The 18,602-nt window shown below is 39.5% G+C and overlaps 2 protein-coding genes across 2 annotated transcripts; one reads left to right on the top strand and one right to left on the bottom strand.

Moving 5' to 3' along the window:
* Positions 1–122: 122 nt before the first annotated feature.
* gfral (GDNF family receptor alpha like) lies at positions 123–3,849 on the top strand. Its single transcript, XM_058651409.1, has 9 exons — positions 123–198; positions 453–581; positions 964–1,128; positions 1,314–1,373; positions 1,488–1,803; positions 2,558–2,817; positions 2,897–2,977; positions 3,067–3,148; positions 3,228–3,849. Exons 1-9 carry the CDS (start codon positions 162–164, stop codon positions 3,289–3,291), a joined length of 1,194 nt encoding a protein of 397 aa, XP_058507392.1. The 5' UTR covers positions 123–161; the 3' UTR covers positions 3,292–3,849.
* A 1,475-nt stretch (positions 3,850–5,324) lies between these two features.
* On the bottom strand, positions 5,325–18,130 carry hmgcll1 (3-hydroxymethyl-3-methylglutaryl-CoA lyase-like 1). The gene is made up of 9 exons (XM_058651411.1): positions 17,862–18,130; positions 15,743–15,820; positions 15,125–15,232; positions 14,630–14,725; positions 14,322–14,470; positions 13,695–13,758; positions 12,782–12,970; positions 6,227–6,352; positions 5,325–5,899 (listed from the first exon to the last, which is right to left on the bottom strand). The coding sequence occupies exons 1-9, from the start codon at positions 17,955–17,957 to the stop codon at positions 5,795–5,797; spliced, it is 1,011 nt and encodes a 336-aa protein (XP_058507394.1). The 5' UTR covers positions 17,958–18,130; the 3' UTR covers positions 5,325–5,794.
* Positions 18,131–18,602: the final 472 nt, after the last annotated feature.

The following is an 18,602-nucleotide window of genomic DNA, read 5'->3' as shown; positions in this document are numbered from 1 at the left end:
AAATCATTTGTTTGTATGTGTGATTTCATTACACCGTGCAGGGTGCAGCCATCACTTAATGGTAATGTTGACTGTGGGTGGTGTATCCCGACGGGAGGAGAGAGGCAGAGATCAGCTGCAGATGGTCTTCAGTATCACTTCACAGCTTCACCACGGCCATCATGCACCTGACACATGTGGAGGCTGTCGTGATCCTTGGTGAGTCGAATTCAGATTTGATTTATTTACTCATTTATTTATTTATTCATTGACTTTCAATGAGAGCCTTACACATGTTGTGGTGTGTGTTTTTAGAGAATATAGGCAAGGCAAAGGCTTTATACAACAGAACACAGTTGTGTCTTTTTAGTGATGTAAAACTTAACATTAGAGGATGCACTGAACATGCCTTAAAGGTGTGAGATAAATAAAAATGTCAACGAGTCAATGGTAGTCATGTACTTCTATTTCAGGGATTGTTATTCCTCAGATGTCCAGCCTTGTCGCTTCATCTGCTCCCTCTGACTGTTTGGCTGCTGTGGATACCTGCGTGTCTGATTTATGCAAGAATGGACAGGCATTTTACAACGCGATGTGCAACAGTAACAATGACACAATTTCCAATTTACTAATTCTGCTATGGAACATGTTGTTATCTATCTTCCACTGACATTGTAAAAGTAGTAATTGTATTTACTCCAGAAGCTTGGCACATGAAGCCGTTTAATTGAATTGGAAGGCAGCTCAAATGTGATAACTGAGGCAATAGCCTGGAGCAGGTTACGGGTACCTAAATGGATAATATTAATGAATTGCCTAAAATAAAATGTTTCATTTGATCATTAATCCAAGAATTGTAAGTAGAGCTGATTTTGTATCTGCACCTCACTTTCAAAAGTGAAACAATCAGAGCAGCAGGCACGTACAGGAAGCACCTGTTGATGGAAAATCTTGTTTTTCTGCCTCCCTCCTGTGTCATTCAAGATGAAGGGTGCCAAATAAAAGGCTCAGAGGTTTGTAACATGACCATCCAGAATGTACTGGACCAATTTCCCACTCTGCGAGGGTGTTTGTGTGCCTGGGAGGAGGAGGAGGAGGAGCTGTGTGACTCCATACAAGCACTGGCCACACAATGCCACAGACAGCCAGGTGCAGTTTTCTCAGTGCTCTTTGTTATAAGCAGTTATAGGTCACATTGCTTGTATTTGTTTTCCAGACAATGAGATGTATGAGCGAATTATATTGTGCGGCAGACTGAGTCTAATGAGCAGCAGATCACTTTCATTGGCGATTGTTGTTGAAAAGCCATGTCACACTTTGTATTATTTGCACAGCAAATCAGCTGAAGAGGAGCACAGTAATGGACTGGAAGTCAAGCACTTTAATGGGCTACGGTAATGATTTCATCACAGCTTCATCTCAGCTGGGATGATAAAATGGCGTGTTGAATACAAAAGGCATGTGTCTGCCCTTTCAAAACCTCATTTAATTTGACTTTCCCTTTGTAGAACATGATGGCGCTGGATCCTGCTCTGACCAGATGAGAGTCTGCATCAGTGACGCCATTTGCAACAAGCACATGGCCTCAGTTCTGCAGGCGTGCACGGCAGACCTCTGCAACCAAGACCACTGTCGGCAAGTGACCCGACACTTCTACGGCAGCATGCCGCAGAACGTTGCGGAGATGCTGCTCATGTGTGAGTGTGAGGTTTCGGATCAGAGCTGTTTACAGATGAAAACTGCCCTGCACAGCGGCACGTGTGGAGACAGGACCCTGAGCTGCCACGATACAGTTAAGCAGTGTCATAATGACAGAAACTGCAGGTAATATTCTCTTTATCTATACATTAGTAAGATTAAGAAAATCAAGCAGACGTTTTGGAACTGGTGATTTAATCCCACAGTTATGATGCAAGGTGTCAAATTATCTCTCCACTAACTAGAAATGACCTGCTCCCTACCTCACAGGCCACACCCACGTGAAGGCAATTCTCATTTGTAACTCCTGCACATGAGTTAGAAGTTCAAATCTAGGTCCACATGTGTTTTGGGGCATTGGTAATTTGCATCTAGATAAGATGAAATATCCACAGGCAGTTTATTAAGAGCATGTCATGTTGTGTCATTTCTTCCACTCCAATTTGTCCCATCCATCCATCTTCTACCGCTTTATCGTCCACATGAGGGTTGCGGGGTGTGCTGTGCCAATCTCAGCTGACACCCTGGAGAGTTCGCCAGTCTATCACAGGGCCACATATAGAGACAAACAACATTCACTCTCACACCTATGGTCAATTTAGAGTGTCCAATTTGCTTAATCCCCATATTGCATGTGTATGGGACTATGGGAGGAAACAGGAAAACCTGGAGAAAACCCACGCACACACGGAGAGAACATGCAAACTCTGGGTCTTCTTGCTGCAAAGACAAGAGTCCAATTTGTCCCACAATTTAAATTTCTTAACATTTATGTAGGATTATCACCAGCACAGTCATCTAACACAGGATGCAGTTGAAGATGCAGAAATGTGTTGTGTATATCTTTTCATCTACAACACATTTCCCTCTGACTCACCAGAGCCTTGTTAAAAGCTTTTCAAGCCAAATGCTGGAGCTTTGTCAACGGCGAATGCAGCGACAGTGACCTCAGCAGTGACGGATGTCCCACCATCATGGATCCAGCGCTCATCTCCGGTGCAGACTCTGAATGTAAAAAGGCTTTCATAGCCACCCTGGGCACAGTACTTCACCATCCCTGTTCATGCAAAGGCGTGCACAAGGATGATCTCCATACCTGCAACATGGTTCACAACGTACTTCATAACAGAACAATCTTCAGTGAGTAGGATTTTGGATTTACCAGACAGTTTATAATTCAAATAAATCTGTGTTCACTGGAAATTTTTGCTCATTTCAGTGACATCTTGGAGAAGCAGCAGAGGTTCTTCCATACCTCAAGGAAGCGGTGATTCTGAGCAGAGTCACACCTGGGCGTATGGTAATTTTCCTTATGAAATATTCAGTACTATCAGTATCTATCTTTTATGATAGATTGTGACTGCGGTGCTAAATATTATGTCTTTTCAGATCATCTGCTGTATGCTTTTACAACTGTGCTTCTTATTGGCGTAGTTGTGTTAATGCCTCTGGTTATTGTGGGTACAGCATGGTAAGTACATCAACAATGAAGTGTGAAAAACAGGTTAGATATTTAACATTAATTTGTTTTATTTCTTTTTCTCTCATAGGATGTTGAGAAAGAGGGAGAGAACAAAATTTCGCCGTCCACATAAAAGTGTTATGATTTTCTGATTCATTTACAGGAAAGTCTCAATCAAAATAACACATTTTTATTTGCTGCCTATACTGTATGTAATTCAGAAAGATTTTAGATTTCCTTTTTTGTTTTGCATAAAAACATGGATCCACATACTCACCAAACAAATGTAGAGTTGTTTTTGCATGTTATGTTGTGTCCCATTGTCTTGTTACCAGGTGATAATGTTACACTGTGTAATTAGTCTGAATATATGTAATTACAGAATATCTAATCAAAGGGTTGGCCAGAAAAGTAAACTTTGTTTTTCCATTAGTTATAAGTTTCAAAGTGATCTATACACTACTACTTTTGAGAAAGATGATTACGTACATGGGAACTTAAAATTTGGAATCTTTAGAGAAACCCATTTCTCTCTTCAGAATGGATCAATGCTCCTGAGTCATTCATCTTTATAACTGTTTCACATAGTGTCCATCAGCCTTTATGAGAACATTGCACATCTGACAAGTTGAAGATTGCTTCATGTCAACACTTTAAGCGATGATTTATTGATGCTCGAGGCCTCGGCTGTATCTCAAAATAAATATATGTGTCTTAACATCTTCAAGTCTCAAGAATTCTGAAAAATGCTCTCCATTGTCTGACTGTATGAAAGCTCATATTCTCTTAAGGAAATACTATTTAGATCAAAATGAAACAAAAGGCTCTCAATTAACATGATTTGAAACAAACAGAAATACAATCTTGTATCACAGGTTCATGTCATAACACACAAGCAAACACTCACCAGCCACTATATTAGGTACACTCCAGGTTCAGTTTTTTTTAATCAGCCAAACAAGTGGCAACAACATAATACAGTTAGGTATAAAGACATGGTCAAGATGAACGGCTGGAACTTCAAACTGAGCATCAGAACAGAGAAGAAAGTGGATTTAAATTACTTTGTCTGTTTGATGGATGGTTGTTGGTCCAACACAAGCTGATCTTACTATTTCAGAAACATCTGATCTACTGGGATTTTTATGCACAATCATCTCTTGGGTTTACATAGAATGGTCCAACAAGAGGAACATATCCTATGAGAGATAGCAAATGACAAATAACCATTTTACTGTCAAGATATGCAGAAGACCAAGACACACAACACAGTGTGTACCTAATAAAGTGGCAAGTGTTTTGAGAAGTACACTATAAGTTGTGAGAATGATGTCATGTGTGATTTTAATTTTAACGGATAAAAGCATAATATTTCCTCCCACATGCAGAATGATGCTCTGAGAGGTTCGGTTCCTTTTCAAAAAAAGATGGCCCAGCATTGACCCTGCATCACTTAGTTTTGTAGTTTTGTCTATCTGTTTCTGGCAGCACAAGGGCAGACCGTGTTTCCACATTTATCCCATGTCTTCGTTCTGTTAACTTAACAGTACAATCAAGTTAAAGCGTGGGAGTTATTCTTTCACCATATTGCACTCAAATCAGTATTAATATCCATAGTTTACATTTTTAAATGTACGAAATGGATAATCTCAAAATGTGACACACAATAATGTACCCACCAAGATGAACTGTAATAATGTTCCCTGCACATGTGTGTCTATACATGTATATATATATATATATATGATTTTTTTAATTTTAATATTTGCATGTTTAATTACTTACACTTAAATTAAGAGTAGATAACAGCTGTTCACAGCAGATGAAAATTGATAACACCTGTTCCGAGGAGGGCTTTTATGAACTGACTGTATGTGCTGATCATAGATAATTATGAGGAGACAGTTATTGCATTGTAATATAATTAAGCAGCAGTACCCACCACCTGTATTCACTAAAGCTTTTTATTTATATGTTTTTAAATAACACCCAGATTCTTTCACGCAGGCATTTAAATTATAATGACGTAGGATGCAAAGTAAAAGTATAAGATAAGATAAGATAATAGTCCTTTATTCTATAAGATAAGATAATTTTAGAGTCCTTTATTTTATGAGTATAAGAAAAGACACATCATATATTTAGAGGACATGGCATCACAGCAAAAAGAGAATTACAAAAAGGCTGGTTTTCATTTTTTTTAATCATCTTGTTTCAGATTAAAATACATAGATATTTATAGTTCAATTTTCTGTTGTTCTGTTACGCAAACAGAAAAGCATAAAAACAGACAGGAGAGACAGATGAAGTTTTTTAAATGGGGGAGAGAGAAAACAATCATGTGGCACATATTACAGCAAATCATCTCCCCAGAGCCTCTTGTAAAGTGATTTAGTCTGAATGTCAGTGAAGGAAAAACTGAAAAGCCTTCAAATGAAACGTGGTGTCAATTAATGCAGTTCAGCAAGTAGCAGAAACTAAAAGGAGTAGTTTTAACACAGATGTAGAAATCTCATAATGATGGTTGAGTATCGCTTAAGAGACCTTGCGAAGTTCACACAAAGGAAGCAAGAGAGCACTTCAGCATTGACGACACGTTTTAAAAGGCAGCAACAACGGGGAAGCGCTTCATCTTCACTGAAACACATCACGGCATCACAGTGTTCTACCTCTGGCCTGAGCAACCTTGGAGTTTGTCTTGCGGCATAAAGTGCTGCAGATAAACTCACCGGCCTCTATTACTTTGGCAAGGTTCACCCCCTGAAAAACAATATTGTAGTATCAGTTCAAATGCAAAATCTTCAAGGTGCAACATGGGAGTGTGTAACAGGTGACTGCAGTGGAAATATTCCACCAGCAGGGGTAGGGATTGTTAAATAAATTGTTCTTGGGAAGGTTGAATGTGACAGTGTGGACTTACGTTGAGTTGTGTGAAACCACTGATATTATAAAATAAACACTTTAGAGAGCGGTGTGTTTGCACAGCGCTCAGCGAATGTAAATGTTTCCCCGAAATGATTGTTGGGATTATAAAGACGTGGAAATAAAGCAGCTCTGTCAAAGTGCACAGCTAAGATATATACTCACTGTTTCAATACCCATGCCGTGGAGCATGTAGAGAACATCCTCTGTTGATACGTTGCCAGACGAACCCTGAGCATACGGGCAGCCTCCCAGGCCGGCCACTGCGGAGTCCACCACACAGACCCCCATCTGCAAGGACACACAACAGGGACATTCAGTGCCTCCACACAGGCCTCACCTCAGGTAAAAAAAAAAAAAAAAAAAAAAAAGATCCAGGAACAAAGATCCTTGTTCTGTTGAATTGTTTTGGCCACTGCAGTGTGCCGTGCCAGAGCTGTGGTCGTGTTGTACAGCTGTTCAGGAGAACTGTGGACTTATGTTTTGAAGATGAGTGGGCACAGTATGTCCCGCAGTATGGCTTAGTCATCCTCTTTGTCAGCTCAAAACACCAGCACCACATAATTATGGCCTTGTTCATAGAGGAGGAACATTCTAAATGCTGAAGAGAACATTTCATATGTTCCTGATTCTCCTGGTTACTCATGTTTTTACAGCACTACTCCGCACTCGACCATGCGGATTCACTTTCTTGCCACATTGAGAAAGCACTTTTTCCTCGGCTGGATGGTTTCCACTTACATCATGCCAACAATTCACAAGTTGTATCTTTACTAACTCAAATGTACATTTTCAATGATTCAACAGCTTTACTAACTTAAAAGTCACAAAATGTTGGCTCTGAGAAATACTTAATTGTTGATTTAAATCAATTCTACACAATGCTTTAATTGATAAATCAACAAGATTTAAAAACTGGAGCATATCTTGCTTCTGTGAATCTGTTCTGTTGTTGTTTGGTAAAGTTCCCTGGTTCACTTTCTACATCCATGTTGCTGCTGTTAACGTCTTCTCTCAAGGTTGAATTTTCCACTCTGTTCTCTGTTGTATTTTGTCGTTTGTGTATGTGTTTTAAATCAGTCTTGATGATGCAAAGGCAAAGCATCCCAAGTAAAGTTGCGAGTCTGTTTTTAAGACAGTAAGTAGAAAGAATGCAGGGAGTTAAAGTAAAAAGCCGTCAAGAACATTAATACTCAAGTAAAACACATGAAAAATCTACTTAAGTTCAGCAACGTCTGCAGATAATTAGATAAGAACACATTTGTGTTTGCTTTAAAGGAAACGTTATTTTCTTTCCATTTAGTTGTACTTAAACTCCTTATGCAAATCTCTTGAGTTTTTTTGTTTGTTATTTTTAACTTAATTTTGTTTATGCTGATCCTGACACTCAAGGTCAAGATACTTTATTGACATTTACTTCTCAGCGTGCCGACTTTAAATAAAGTGACATGTCATTAGTGAGTGTAAACTTTGTCTGAAGCCAGATCTTTGCACTCAGGTCTTGAGATGTTTTTCACAGATCCCCGGGACTGTCATGAGAATATTAAAGATATTTTCCAGCTACTGTGGCAGAGCCAGATGTCAAAGGATCCCACAGCGAGACAAAATTAACATGCTGATCCTCTTAGTGACACTGGGGTCATGCAGGACTCTCACCCCGCGGAGCAGCACCAAGTGAGCTAAATTAAAAGAATCTCTCTTGCCTCTTTTTTGAACAATGCTGCTAATTGGTTGCTTTTCCCCAGACAAGAGCCTACTTCTTTCAGGGGCTGTCTGAGCCAGCCATAATTGCTGTTTGTCTTGGCAGGGAAAGAAGAGGAGGTGGGGTAGAAGGAGGAGATCGACTCCGGTGTGTGCAGTGCACAAGATTTCCAGACCTTGGTTAAAGCCAGAGCAGGATATTGTACTAGGCATAATTTCTGTAGTATAAACACAGAGTTGTAATCTACCATGCCAATCCTCTCGCTTTCAGCTGCCAACAGTGTAAGGCCAGTGGTCTTCAGCATACGGTTTCTGAGACAAACAAAACAGACCCTTCAGCGGAGTGCACTGTTCCTCTGGACAGTAATCACGCAGGGATTGGTGGTCAGCAGCGTGCGCTTGCCAGTGCTCAGTTAAGTTCACACTGCCCGAAAGCCAGATGTGCACTCAGTGTGAAAAAAGCTATATCCACTGGGGCTGTGGCTATAGAAAAACAATACATTCCTGGATAACGACACAGTACATTTTAAAACTTTCATAATTTGGGATAAGCTTGTTGACATTCTACACAGTGAGTGGACGAGGACGGACATGCTCCCACTTGGGTTTCATAACGGCATCAGAGGGAGAGAAAGAGGCAGTGTGTGTCCACTGAAGGATATGAAGCAGTGATGCTTTACTTTCTATTAAACTGGGAAGCTGAAAGAAAACGGTCACAGATCCACTGCTGACACATATATAACCTCCTTCCAGGAAGGCATGAATATGCTCGACATGGGAAAGCACAAGCCAGGTATTGGAGTGCTGCTCAGATACAGGCAAAGCATAAAGAATAAATAAATCATTTTTTGTATGATTTATTGCAACATAAAAATTCGGGAGAAGTATGAAAAAGTCAACAAATGTTAAAATGATTCAGTCTCACGTCTTTATGTTCAGGCGGAGGCTGTTTGACCAATGACAGGGAAATTAAGCCATTCATTTAAGTTTCTTATGAAGAAGATTTGAACAAGAAACAAAATATCTATGGATAAAATATGTAAGTATGTAAATAAGTAAGTGAATTGTATTTATATAGCACCGTTCACAGATATAAAATCACACAGTGCTTCACGATAAAAATGTAATAAAATAATAAAAACAAAGCAAAGTACCAAATATAATACACTACATAAAACACAACTAAAAGCTAAGGTCTTCAGCTGCTTTTTAAAAGAGTGGACACATGTTACGCAGTGCAATGCAAGTGGTAAAGCATTCCAAAGTCTAGTTGCTACTACCTGGAAGGAATGGTCTCCTCTAGTTTTGTGCTTTGATTTGGGAACCACTAATAGCCTCTGATCTGCTGACCTGAGATTACGTCTCGGGGAGTTAAAAGCGCAGCAGATCAGCAATGTATGAAGGGGCCTGACTCTAAAAGTAGTCACAAGGACTTGAAGTGTATTCTTAAATGAACCTGTCATTCTGAACATATTTCAGCGACAACAAAATGTATAATCATGCATGTATTACGTATTCAAATTTCATTTTGTTTTCAATCTTTCAATTCCTACCTATTTTATTATTATTATACATTGGAATCTGTTTCTAAGCTTTAATGTCTAGGGAGAAGAAGAGGCAGAAAAGCATGAAGATATACCAGATCATACAAGTATCATAATGTTTTAAACATCCTCGGCCAATCAAGAAAAAAAGGAACTTGTATTGAAATTGTCGACACACTTATAGTTCATCGTAACAAAGGTTCTGATTATGGCTGAACATGAACAGTGCCTCACTGATAAGAGACAAAAAAAGAAGTGGCTTATCCTGTGTTTCCCAGCTGCAGCTGTACATAATACCCCAACATTTGTGGGTAAGAATAAATAATTTTCCATGCCAAGCCTGTGAAATCTAAGTACATACATTGTCATTGTATGACCTGCCAGGAGAAGGTTTGTAACAAAGCCCCCCAGACCTTCTGAAAAAAAAAAAAAAAAGGTACAAAGACTGAGGAATGTCTTTATCGGGAACAAAAGAGGTGACTCAGGGCTGACAGCGCTGGGGGAATTCATTTCTCTCTCAGTTGGTGGTGTGGACTCCTGGCACACAGTAATGAAAAACGTTGATAAAATCTTTCATTTCCATCTTGTTTATGGTTAAGCAAATGGTAGGCTAAATATCCCCGGCTGCTATTACGCTCTGTGTGCATGGGGCAGCTGTGATGAATCACTGTTAAGTGTGATTCACAAAGGAATTGCACCGTCCCTCTGCGCTGTTCCACTCTGCCGTCAAAACTTCAAAAATACTTTCTGGGTGTTTTACACATGGACATTGTTGAGGTTGACACCGACACAATGTGGCAGCCATTATCCATTTTAATATGTATAGAAGTATTTTATCTCATATATGTTGTTCTTAATATTATTGACATATTCATTCCTCAATTTCTTCTACTGTTAATTAATAATTCCCTTTTAACCTTATATATGTATATATATATATATAGATGACCCGTTTGCACAAGCGCACTTTGCATTACCGCAATTACGCGCCAGTTTGTGCTAGTATGAAAAATTCTGGCAGTTTCTGAAAGATGAGAAGTTGCACGTCAAAGCACAACATGTGGTTATTACGGTAATTTCCCTCACGCTGTTGCGGGAAACCGGCGAATCAGCGTCTTTGTCATCAGAGAGGAAAGAGGTAGAAAAACAACGTTTTGGACAAAAAACTTAAACAAATGTTATTTTAAATACGTTTTGTACTGTTCATATTTCAAATATTTTCAAACACGCAAAATCTGGTGTTTATGTATAACTACAGTGTTTTTCTTTGTTTTTCTTCATTTAAAATTGTTAATAGACTATTTTAACATGCAGTAAATTGTAAATAACAGATATTGGAAGTCATTCTGGGAAAATGGGCAAAAGCACTTAGTCACAGGACATTTTCTGGGCCTTTTATGTTTAAAATAAGCAAAACATAGATGGACATTTTGAGGCTTAGGTGTGAAAGGGTTAATTATGTAAAGATTTATAATAGATAGAGATAGCAAAAGTTTAAAGAACCACACAGAGGTCACAATTATACTGGGGATTATTTCACATGTTAATGAAACTTTCTGCTTAATTTTTGGGTGAAACTGTGTAACCACTGTAAATATGCATTCACTTGTATGCAAAGGTAAAAGCATTATTAATCCTTTGCACACCATCGTGTGTTGGGTCTGCAGCTGCAGCGCCGTTCATCACATGCACGTCAGCGAGCGAATGAACGGATCATTTTCCACCGGCCTTTAAGCACAGCATTGTCAACGTTCAACAGCCAAGCGACAGATGAGTTAGGAGTCCCCCAGGGCTTTTTCTATCCACCTAGCTCTCAGTTTGCTTTGTCCAACAGACAGTGAATAGGTGAGCCTTTGTGCTGACCTCCTCACATCTGTTGACCCGCCCAGCCCCCAATGAGCTTCCTCCTCCACACTGACAATGTGCTCCGGAGAAGTGATACAGCCATATCTGCATTACCTCTGTTTTATGTTTGGATTTATGTCAGTTTTATACGCGCTATGGGCAAAGAGGTGAAAATGACCCACACAAGAGCAGAGCTCCTCTGCAGGGGTTTCCAACCCAATTACATATTTTGGTGAGCTGTGTATTTTAATGTAATTGTCCATGAAGTTGTTTTCTTCGGTACAATTCATGTCTACTGTGATGGGAAGGCCCTGTGGAAATATCTTATGTTCATTAAGATTCTGGGATTCTTTTTTTCTTTCCACTGGGCAGTTTGTGAATCATCTTACATTGTGGGGAGGCTTAGATCATGTTTCTTAATGCCCCTCTTCCTTGCTGACTGATGGTTCCTGGGTTTCTGTGTGTCCCATTGTAACCTACACATTTGTTTTGGGTCTTTTCAATAGTCAACGAACAGAGGTCACATTCATAATGTCATAAACAGAAAGTTATTAACGCTGAGGGAAGATTCAGGTTTACAATGAGTTTCATCAATATCCTATCACGCTTCCATCCTGATGATATGTGTTTAAAAAGATATTTCTGGGATTTATATTACAGTATTTGCATTAGCTCTTGATCTTAGCAACACAAAAAACACTTCAGTTTGATTCCACAATATACATGGCCTAGAAAATCTAATACCACTGCCTTCAAAAATAAACAAAGCATTCCAAGATGTTGTCCTCACAATTAAAACGATGGATTTGCAGCAGCTTAATATTCCCTTATCCCCAGCAGGAAATGTGTTTTAAAACTTCAGAAAACACTTGTAATCTCTACAATGTTGGCCGTTCCTTGAGAAAGTTGAAAGACGTCCTGGAACAGGACCCTGGACTCAGCTTCAACATCTGGTCGCTCCTCCACATGTGAAGGCCAGACATTTATCCATAATCTCCTTGCGGTTCTCCACAAGAAGAATATTTATATTCACCATAAGTTGAAGGATGAGAATATGAAGGTCGCAGGGAAGAGGATGTGAGGATCAGTGAGGATGCTGCATGGATGGCTTTACAGAGGAGAATCTACGCTTTCAGCTCTGACCTTAAAAGACTATTTGCTGGCTTTAGAGCCCTCAAGATAAAGTACTGCCACTTTTCAAATGTCTCACAAAAAGTCTTTTTTCATGCTTTCTTTTTCCTCATAAAAGAGAAACAAAACAAAGATATGACTGATAGACTTTTTGTGTTTTGTGTCCCTGTTGTCAATAAAATGGCTGATCTCATTGGGCGTATCCTTGCAGAGTAAAACAAATGTATGACATTTTTGGGTGTGCATATATTTTTTTTGCATATTCATCCTTTACATCATAGGGCTGTTTACATCTATTTACTGTTGGACAAGTAAAATGATGCAAAGTTTGGCTAATATCTCACTATATTGTCAATATAAAATTGCCAAAAGCATGTCCCACTACTTCTACTTTTACCTATGTTACTCTAATGGTTCATCCATTATTTAGTGATCAATTTTCAAAGCAAGTATTGACAGAAATAGACATTTTGGGATGATGGGACATGCTGTTCCTTACCTGAAGAGCAGTTAAGATGTTGGGCAGTGCTTGTCCGTAGGTGTCATGGCAGTGAACTGCGAGAGCTTTGGTGGGCACCTCCTTCATCACAGTCTGCAGCATCTGAAACATGGAGCCTGGAGTACCGACACCAATGGTATCCCCCAGGGAAATCTCGCAACACCCCATTTCATATAACCTCTTTGCCACCTGGAAAATAATTTAACAACATAATAATAATAATAATAATAATAATAATAAAAAACATCAGAATACTAGCATTTACATTTGTAAAAGAGCTGTATATATGAGATGCAGGTGTGTACGTTTAAGTTTGGATTAGCATTGAAGTAAAAGGGGCTAAAATAACTAGTCTGTTGTTTATTTTTAGTATGAACCTTAACCCAAGAACCATGACTTTGCTGTGTCATGCACATGGAAACAACACAACAGTAAACTAAAAACCGTAAACCCTGCATTCATCTTGCATATACACTAAGGAAAAAAGTGTTTAATAATGTGTTAAAAATTACTCCTTCTTTTAGTATTTCAGTATAACCTGCAGCTAAAGTGAAAGGGAAGGTCTGCAAGATGGTAGTGAGATAGATAGAAGTAAGAGAGACATGGTTGAGATGGTTTGGTCACATGCAGAGGAGGGATAGTGATTATATTGGACAAAGGATGATGTCGATAGACCTGCTGGGCAGGAAGAAAAGAGGAAGACCACAAGACAAGGACATCCATGGATGTTGTGAGGGATGAGGACAGTTGATGTAACAGAAGAGGACACAAGAGGGTAGGGCAAAACGGAAGCTGATGATTCACTGTGGCGACCCCCTAAAGGGAGAAGCCGAAAGAAGAAGAAGAAGAAAAAGAAGAAGTATAACCTGCACAGACTTCATTTTTACTACACACAAACCCAACTTAATCTCACCTCAGCAACTTTGGAGGGTTCAATGTGTCCTTCATGTGGACATCCCAGAGCACAAGAAACATACCTGAAAGAGAGAGGACAGTGTGTGTTTAACATTTGTTTGCATGTGATGCTTTTCATCAACTAAATAAACTTCCTGCTAGTTGGTGGATTTGGTTCTAACCCAGAAAATCGTTTATGTGTCTTTTGTGAATCATTGAAGAATTTGTCTCAGAGAGAGTGACAACATTCACACCAATTCACTTGTATTCACTTGTTTATGTTTCCTGGGTGGAGTTTATGTTGCAGTCCCTTACTTTTCCATATATATATATAAAAAAGACACAACTATATCCAGTAACTGTCCATGTTTGCTTTGCTTTCATGCCCATCTGGACTTGTGGGTTTCTAATGCATAGATATAACCTGGTGAACATCTGGAACTCTGCTACCAAGGTATCATTAGTGAATTGTGTGTTTTATCCTACATATAGAAACAGTATTTTTAACTGTTTAGTTTGGAGTAAAAGATGAAATGTGATAATCAGAGAACGAATCACAAAGTGAATCGAATGTCTGATGTGTGTTTTCACCCACTGTAAGTGACAATAAAGATATAAATGGAGAATATACGTAGAGAACACCAACCCACGAACTGGTATGTGTCGCTTTTTGGCCATGTTGACGACTTCCTCAAACCTGAGCATGCTTTCATTAATAGAGCAGTTGATGTTTTTTTTACTGAAGGTTTCAGATGCTGACCCAAACACCGCCACCTCAGTAGCGCCAGCTGCAACCTTAAAACAGGAGAGAAAAATAAACTCGTAAAACTCTTCGCTGGACTCGCACAAAAAAACAAAATGTAGTGCCAACAATTAACTCAAATTGACACGCGTGGGTAAACAGCTGTGGTTTATAGCAGGGCTCATCATGCTTAATTGAAAATTCATGCTTACAGCATCCTGGAAACCTTGCATGTTAGGTGTCAGAACAGGGTACTGAACATGCGGTGCTCTCTGAATTCCCCTAAGAACATCACTGTGGTCTGCCATCTACATGAAAAGTGGGGGAAATGTGTGATGTAGAAAAATAAACCTTTACGTCATCTGAATATGTCCACGAGAATAACATTTTTCCTGCACAAAGGTTTTTTTCATGTTTGTTAAGCAGCAGGCAATCCTTAACTGACAGAATCACTTTATTTTTACGTCACATTTGTTAGTTTAAAAAAAAAAAAACATGTTCTCTCCGGATGTAAATAATGGAACAATTTTTCCACAGGCAATGACAGGGTGACTACAGTGTATAATGAACATTGTAAAAACATTCTTTCCACATATTCTATGCAGAGGTGATGGGATGGCAGGTTTCCCCGCAGTGTTTATGCAGACAAGAGCGAGCCTCACACATCACTCAGCACTGTTTTACTGCGCACAAAGAAGAGATATTACCTGCGGCACCCACTTTGAAGAGACAAAGCTGGTGGCCTCGATAACAGGCAGGCCCGTTTGTGACAGCATGTCTATCAGCTGGATTTTCATCTCTGTTGGGACAATTTCCTGAGGAAAAATGAAAGTGAAACGATTCTTCCTGCATTTGATTTTGCTCAACATGGGAGGTACAACAAGCAGATATTTGATATTTCTTTTGCTACGCTGTTTGCTTATCTTATTGACATCTGCGTCTGTATTGCCATGCTAAATCTTGCTTTGCATTTTTAGGTCACAATTTTTCCTCATAATTACATGTTGTGGTAAATTAAGTAATTTCTACATCCAGCGCAATCTGTAAAACTACTGCCGTGCGACAAGGAAATCATAAAATTTCAGAATTACATTCTAAGCAGAGTAAACTGAACCAGAGGTCAAGTCATCTTTCCTATTCAATTTCAAAGAAAATGTGAACCACATGCTCGTGGCAATTATGGCACACAACCCATATGTTATGGATTGTTTTATGTATGACAGATACGGGTAAAATGGGGGTTTCCAGGGTCGACTGTATAATACAAGACAAGAGCACATATACTGTAAATGTGAAAGAGATTCCTTAGTTAAATGACAATGTACCTTCTCATTCTGCAGCCCGTCCCTGGGCCCAACCTCAACAATTTTAACAAACTCTGGATACTCATGACCTGTGATTGTCTGGAAACAGAAAGAGAAAAAAAGAGAAAAGAGAGAGAGAGAGATGAAGTGAACACAAGCACTCAGTCATCCTTTCACCGTGGGATGCTCCAGGACATGTCATTTCTAACATGAGCAACTCCTGACCTCAAAGGCAGACGAAACCTGAGAACCAAAACATAGCTAAGCCTGTCAGGTCATTAGGATGCAAACTCCAGAGATGTGTCACTCTGAAAAGCCTGGGAGAGATGCTGAGGGTAACTCCACATCAACCACAAATGAATATTCTCAGGATCAAGGTCATTTTCTGAACTTCAAGCTCTGGTTGTACTCAACAGAGATGAAATATTATGCAATTTATACTTTTAATACCCAGTTGTGTGGTGACAGTTTTTATTCTTTTTAAAAAATATATATTTTTATTATTTTAGTTCACTATTTATTATTGTGTGTTTTTAATTGGTATTTTCATGCTTTGATGAACCGTGGTCACATGTGGGTCATTGTAAAGGGCTATAGAAAAAAAAGTATGTTGCATTATACATTAGCTTATTAAACTGAATGAGAAAAAAAAACACTTTTTCTAATCAACTTTGGTCAATTATAGAAGTGAAAAATAAAGGGAAACATGTCCACTAGCATAAAGGCATAAGACAAAGGTAGTGTTTTTGATTTGTCTAAATAATAAACAAAATAAATGTGCTAATAAATACTGAAGAGGAGAAAATGTGACATCCTGTATAATGTTTTCTTAAAATTTGTCTTAGACAAATAACTGAAATATAAATATCATCCTGTCAGTGGAATAATCAATTAATCAACCAATGTTTTCACTACTTTTTGGATTAAAGCAGCACTGTGTAACTTTTGTTTCCTTTCAAAAAAAAATGTTGATGGGTGATGGCTTGTAGCAGTGAGAATGGTGGTGCCTTTTCCACTCCCCCTCACTATTTTGAACCTCTGTCCCTCTGCTGTAGGTTCAGTGAGAAGTGTGCACTTTAATGATCGTCAGTGACTCTGGCTGCTGGAACCAGGGTCAACAAGTTCAAGAGTAATGCTATATTTTATCTTTAAAAATAATATTTTTTATCAGGGTATGACATGGATGTGCCCCAGTGGTGTAGTGTGGTCTACTTTAGTGGGTATACCCCCCCCCCAAAAAAAGATTGGGGAACAGGCTGTTAAAAACACTCAAAAGGTGTTGTTTCCTTTTCATTTCCCCTTGTGTCTATGTTTATAACTGTGATGCATTAGTGTGTAGGGACAGTAAATTGGAACGGTTGGACATGTTGAGTCCAGACCACTTTTCCCACGTCACATACCAAAACGCATACTCAAAGCAGCATGAGTTGCCAGACCAGCAACGCAATAACCTACAAAACAAGTACTCGCGTGGTGAATTCAATTATATTTCAGTAGGTTTTTTCTTAACAACGGCATTCATCTCCACTTTTTATTTGCAAAACCAATGTCAATGTGTATTTTTAAGTGGTTATACGGCAATCCTGCCCCTTTTGTAGTGAGTATATGCCGTATACCAGCATATCATGTAGACTACACAACATGTGCCCAGAAAAATCACTCTTGTTTGTCTGCCTGTCTGAAGCCTGTCTCCTTTGCAAATAATTGATTTGTGCATAAGATGCTGCATTTGAAATGCTCCTTAGAGGTCATCAACAGTCTACACTGATACCTTTTAGTTCTTGACTAAGACATTTGTACACAGTAGGATTGATTCTTCTTTTTAGAACAGCTGAGCAGGAAGCCCATATGAGTGGATGAGAGCAATTTAGACTCCAGCTTTTAAAAATATTTAGGTCACAAACCAAATCTAATGAGCTATAAGTGGCTGAAATGTAACATAATATTACAGTAACTGGTTCGATGAATGTAATTCTAGAAGCATCATAACAGTGGAGCAGAGTCACAGTTGAATATTACATAAGCAGCATGCAGCATGCGTGTTGTCATCAGTGTTCGCTGCAGTGCAGCCTCTCGGTCACGAGAGAGTCATGTGGCAGAGCATGTGCAGCAGATTAGAAACCAGAGAATCTACACCCACCTTCTCCTCCTGCAGCCAGCGTGTCAGCCATGGGTAGTCCTGGATGAGTTGCTCATGGCTCAAACAGTGCTTCAGTGAAGTGGGTACGGTACCCATCCGAATGGCCGCTGCTCAGCCTGCTGTCTGTGTCCTGCGAGACTGACTCACACAGGGGAGGCTGCAGCTAATGTAGCTAATGTGAAGCGGCAGATCAATGTGCTAAGGCAGGCCTGGATGATGGAGAGATAGACTAAGAGGACAGCTGCAGCCAGTGTGGGATGATTCAGCCGTTGCCATGGCAGCCGCATCCCTAGCAGCTAGGGAGGGGATCAAAACAGAGAGGGACTGGGAGCTAGTGAGTGAGAAAGAGGAAACGATGTGAATCAACATGGCATATATGAGAGATTTGTGCGGCGCTTTGGACTGGGAATACTTGTGGAGGCATTTGGGGGATGATATATGTGCATCCAAAAAGGGGAATGCATGTGCAGGTCAGCGGAAGGGAATAATAAAGAAAGACAAGTTTCTCCAAGTGATTTATGAACAGACTCCAGTGCTGAGTGCTTTCTTCACCGTGGAAGCATTTCAAACAAAAGTCACTAAAAAATGTGTAGTTATCTTGATTTAAAAAACAAGATTAAACACTCATTCACCTCCCTGTTCTAGTGAGAACTGTACGCTTTAGGGGAACATGCTGCTTCGATTGATCTCCTGTGACCTGAACAGTTGAGGGGTTTCCATTGCCAGACGTGCCACTGCTGC

Source organism: Solea solea, chromosome 15 (genome assembly GCF_958295425.1).
Source record: "Solea solea chromosome 15, fSolSol10.1, whole genome shotgun sequence".
In the NCBI taxonomy this organism is placed as follows: Eukaryota; Metazoa; Chordata; class Actinopteri; order Pleuronectiformes; family Soleidae; genus Solea; species Solea solea.
Note: the sequence above shows the minus strand (reverse complement) of the source record. Positions and strands in the feature narration are given on the sequence as shown.